Source organism: Nematolebias whitei, chromosome 9 (genome assembly GCF_014905685.2).
Source record: "Nematolebias whitei isolate Nwh7 chromosome 9, NemWhi1, whole genome shotgun sequence".
Taxonomy (NCBI): Eukaryota; Metazoa; Chordata; class Actinopteri; order Cyprinodontiformes; family Rivulidae; genus Nematolebias; species Nematolebias whitei.
This window is the reverse complement of record NC_056506.1, coordinates 28,101,759-28,106,822: the sequence shown is the minus strand read 5'-3', so window position 1 is coordinate 28,106,822 and position 5,064 is coordinate 28,101,759. Positions and strand designations below refer to the sequence as shown.

The following is a 5,064-nucleotide window of genomic DNA, read 5'->3' as shown; positions in this document are numbered from 1 at the left end:
AAAAAAAATAATAATAATTCTGTCACAGTCCTCATATTTTCCTTTTAAGTGCATGATGATGGCATGTAAGAAACATTGTGATTTACCAAATTTAATAATGCCTTCTTGTATTTGGGAGGTGTTAGTAAATGGAGATGATGATTTTGCAGAAGCCTCGCAACCTCTGATACTCATCGTATTGTTGCTTCCAATCTGGATCCCGCTGGCATTCTGAATGAAGAGAGATCCTGGAAGAAGAATGATGCCAACACAGAGTTCAGTCACCACAGTGTGTATTTAAATAGACAAAGCTACTAAAAACATACATTTGTTCCACATACCTGAATCTTGCAGGGAACCACAGGTTGTAGAGGTCAAAAGACGCCCAGGGGTTATGTCAGGGGCAGCGGTGTCAGACACAGGGCACATGGGCCAAGACCGCTGTCGGTCATAGTGTGTGTGTGGATGATGCTGATTAAAATGAGAAGGAGAAGAGGTGGTGGCAGATATGGGCAAATGAGGCTGGTTAGGCAAGGAGGAAGCCATGGACTCATAAAGTCCTGAGGTGGGGCGATGCCATGCATCCTCCTGGCTGATGATCTGAACTGGTTCTCCTTTTGTCCCGGAATGGACAAATGACATTTCCTGGACTGGCTGCCTCACAGTGTTATCTGTGACACTGCAACAGTTTGGAAAGAGAAGATTTGAGGTATTTTTATGAAAGCAGTTGGCAGCTTCGGGCTGGGCGCCACAAAAATAGCTGCCGTGTTTGTGGTACTGAAGCTCCCGGTCCAGTTTCTCCTCCAGCTCTGAAGGGCTGCTCAAAACTTTTGCATCTGTCTGAAGAGAATCTTCACATGGTTCATATTGGATGTCATGCAGGTCCTCAATACTGGCTTCAACTGGCATAGATACAGCTTTTTCTGAACTCACCAAAGGAGCTGGACGATCTAACAAATTGGGAGAGATTAAAGCCAAAAAGATGATTGTTTAAAAATGTTGCAAATATTTCTGAAAATTCAAACACTGAATGTAAAACAGCACATGAACGTGAACATCAGAGTGTCGATGTCAGGGCATCTGCAGGTTTTAGCAAGTCAAATTTAAGACTTTAAGACCTTTTCAATACCACCTTGAATAAAATGTACGACTGAAAAACCTATAAATATAGGCGATGTTTTGGGGATCCTGCTTTATTACAACCAATCACAGCATGTGTGTCACTCAATGAGACACATTCGAGTTGAGTTTTTGTCCGTTTATTGAACATAAAGAAATATTCAGTGCTCTCTGGTTCCGTAGCTGAATGTACATGTGCAGTACTTTGGTCGGAAACATGAAACAAAAAAAGACATCTACTGAATACACTCATGGCCTGAGGCTCACTTGTGTCGTAATCTCCAGTTTTGCCTTCATATGCAAAGATGTCATCCAGCCAATTGTTGATACATTTGAACCAACAAGTGATTTAGTCACAGAACAGCTAACTAGCAAGCATTTATATATCAGCAGCTAGTAGAAAGTAGCCTCAATCGCCTTGAATCACAGTCGGTTTGAACCATACTGTTCCACGGGGGGGTGAGGGTCGGGGCGGGTGGGGGGGATGTTAGGGTAGCAGGGTGTCCTTGGAAAAAAAGTACTGGAAGTGCTGACTGGAGTTTTCACCTGCAGTTTCTCTCTGCTCTGGACTCACCATGTTTCAGACACCTGGACCCGCCCTGCTCTGCTCTGATTGGGTAAAACTATGACTCTGGTTCTCTTTATTGGTTCAAATCAATTCAGTTCTGTTTATTTATATAGCGCCAAATCACAACAAAGTCGTCTCAGGGCACTTTACAGGCACATTCACATACATAAAAGCCAATTAGTAAAGTTCTCTATCTAAGGAAAGGTTGAAAGCAGTGTCAGTTTAATTGATCTATCTTTATTAGATTGGATGGTTTTAAACACGATGGCTTTTCCCCCCTGCTCAATTTTTACAGATGGTGGACATTTGCTGTGGTGACGTATAACTTAAATGAATTTAAGATGTTTTAAGGCCTTCATTTCAGATAGATGAATTTGTATATGCAGTGTATTGAGAGAGTTAAGATTACTTACCATGTTCACTCATCAAACTACATTCACAGGTCATTGATAATGATTTCATCTTTTCAATAAGTTCATCTGGGCCTTCATATTGTAGCTGTAATAAATAACATACACCAAATAACCAAATACTCAAAACTTATATTTATCTGCAAACTGTAACTTAAGATTTGTTGCTTAGCATCTACATGAAGTACTTCACATCATTAGCAAAAAAGTCTAGAAGAAATATATTCACCTTTAGCTTGCATATGTCTTCCTCTACATGTTGTTCAAGTGTTTCCATGTAGAAAGGAAGAAAAGAGTTGTAGGCCTCTGCAAAGAAGGGAATCAAGAAGAGAAAATCAATAAGCGTTAGGAACGAAAGCATCACACACTTTGTATTCTGGAGATTTTTCAAATGATTTGTAAACTGAGCAAAAAACATAAAATAATGTCAGTAAATTAATTCCATAATTCTGTTAGTCGCACACAAAACAAAAGAAAAAGAGTGTTTAAAAACAGAAGTCTTCTTCCTTTGCTTCTGCTTTCCTCAGGTTCTTTAAAATATCTCTGTTAATGAATGCTCTGCATCACTGGACTCTGTTGTTTTCCACTAAATGAATTGTTTCTGTAGACACTAAAAAAAAAAGGATACCTTTAAATATTGGTCTTTGTTGAGGATCGGGATCCCAGCATCTCTTCATAAGCTGAATAATCTCTGCAGGCGTGTCCTCTGGAATGAGGTGCTCTGCTGGTCGATCACCTTTGCAAACACACTGGCTCACGTGCTCTTCACTCCTGGCATCTGAACATATTGGGTTTGAATACCTGCACTAGTGCAACAGGGACTCACTGGTTGTGCATCTTATAAATCTCAGCATACTCGCATATGGTTCTTGCCCCGTGAGAATGACCCAAACCACGATGGCAAAGCTGTACACGTCAGATTTCTCCGTGGAGGGTGTATGGATACTTCTCAGGTGCTCCGGCGCCATGTAGCATAGCGTGCCAGCTCCTCTCAGCCCAGCTGACGGACCCGTATGACTCCTCCTGCGAGACTCCTGCTTTGTGAGCTTGCTCCAAGTCTGGCAGGTGGCCAGGCCGAGATCAGCAATCTAAAACGCACAAAATGAAAGATTTTAGTGATTTTCAATTAAACAAATAGGTTTTTTTTTTTTTTTTTTTTTAAGAAATACAAAAGAAACAAAATGCACCTTGATGTGAAAATCCTTATCTACTAAAATGTTTTCCGGCTTGATGTCCTTGTGGATGACCTGTCTCTCTGTGAGGTACACCATCCCCTCCAAAATCTCTAAGATGATCCTTCCTTTGACGGACACTGGAACACTGACCTAAACCCCTCCCACAAAATTTAGTTTTTTAATACAACAATTAAGACTTTTACATTTTGAGAAAGTAAATGCTTCTATGTTCTACGTGTGATTGGACGTTTTAGACCGACTGACCGTTTCCAGCATGACCAACAAGTTTCCTCTGGGGAGGAGTTCCATAACTAGAGAGCAGTCTCCATCCTCCATAATGACACCGAGCAACTTGACCACACGCTCGTGGTTAAGGCTCGCCATGATACTGCCCTCCTCCAGCAGCGACCTTTTATTGTCTCTGAAAAGTATAGAGAACACAGAGAAACACAACGTTTGAATCAAGCAACTTCCAGAACATGCATCATTCAGAATCTTCACAAGAGGCAAAAGGTCTAAATTGCTAAATGTAAATTACACGTTTATGACAACGTTAAAGAGGTGAAACAATCTGTATTTAAACAAAAAACGATTAGATAAATAGCTGTAAGGCACAGCGTAAATATTCCAAATATCTAAGTGTAGCAAAAAAGAAGTGTCGTTATAGAAGTCACAGCTTTAAAGTATATTTAACTTCTGCCTTATTTACAATTCAATTAAAATCCATATAAATTTATATAAAATTACCACAGAAAACTCAGTACAGCAGATTTTACATTTTAATTGTATTTATTTGCATAATGAGCAGATTAGTTAACCTGAAAAATTGACAGAAATGTACGTCTTAATGACTTGGGGGACATTTGTTGTGTTGTGTTATGTAATAATGTAATTATTACTGCCCACTGCCGTGAAAGATGAACTTCAGCAAAACATTTCATCAACCACTGAATGGACTTTAATAAAACTCTTAGAACGTAATCATTGATGCATTTTTAGAGTCAGTACAAGTCAAGATGGCCACAGTTATTTGCCTTTAGAAAATACAAAAATGGCTGTAAATCTATCATTTTTACACTTAGCTTAAATTTTGTGTGGTAGTAGCTGAGCATCACCCCTATGTACACCAAGCACTGACAGACTGCATGAAATATGTGTTCAAACTGCTGGAGATATGCATCAAGGAATGCTATTTTCATTTTACCATTTGATATAATATAATGCTCCAGGCAGCTTGTACATGTTAGAGATGCTGAAAAGACACTGCAAAGTAAACATGTGTACATCCTTGATGAGCAGAAGGATGCACAAAGAGGAGACTAGGATGAGTGAAAAAGAGGAATGAGAAGAGCTTAAAACAAGTAATTAAAAAAATATAAACAAAAACAACCAAGTTTAAGGTAGAGACATCCTTCCTTTGAGCGTTTTGTTATTTTTTGACAGTTTCTCTTTCCTGATCTGAATTCCTGGACATGAAAACATGCAACGGCAGCACGGTGGCACAGTTGGTAGAGCGGCCGCCTCTCAGCAAGAAGGTTGCCAGTACAAATCCCGACCGGGGGCCTTTATGCGTGGAGTTTGCATGTGCTTTTGGTGCATGCGTGGGTTTTCTCCTGGTACTCCACAGACCAAAAACATGCATGTTAGACTGATTGGTAACTCTACAAATTGTTCCTAGGTGTGAGTGAGAGAGTGAATGGTTGTTTGTCTCTATGTGTCCCTGTGATGGACTGGAGACCTGTCCAGGGTGCCCCCTGATTCTTGCACAGTGATGGCTGCACATGGGCACCGGTGACCCCCGCAACCCAAAAAG

At 40.3% G+C, this 5,064-nt stretch overlaps 1 protein-coding gene across 1 annotated transcript in view; it reads right to left on the bottom strand.

The window, feature by feature from the left end:
* Nucleotides 1-5,064, bottom strand: part of ripk1l (receptor (TNFRSF)-interacting serine-threonine kinase 1, like) — a 32,365-nt gene that overhangs the window by 24,121 nt on the left and 3,180 nt on the right. Inside the window, exons 2-9 of the mRNA XM_037681296.1 lie at nt 3,516-3,672; nt 3,264-3,401; nt 2,933-3,164; nt 2,705-2,854; nt 2,306-2,382; nt 2,080-2,164; nt 321-929; nt 87-227 (exon numbers count right to left, since the gene is read on the bottom strand). Coding sequence (XP_037537224.1) covers nt 87-227; nt 321-929; nt 2,080-2,164; nt 2,306-2,382; nt 2,705-2,854; nt 2,933-3,164; nt 3,264-3,401; nt 3,516-3,672 — 1,589 coding nt within the window. The remainder of the gene's footprint in view (nt 1-86; nt 228-320; nt 930-2,079; nt 2,165-2,305; nt 2,383-2,704; nt 2,855-2,932; nt 3,165-3,263; nt 3,402-3,515; nt 3,673-5,064) is intronic.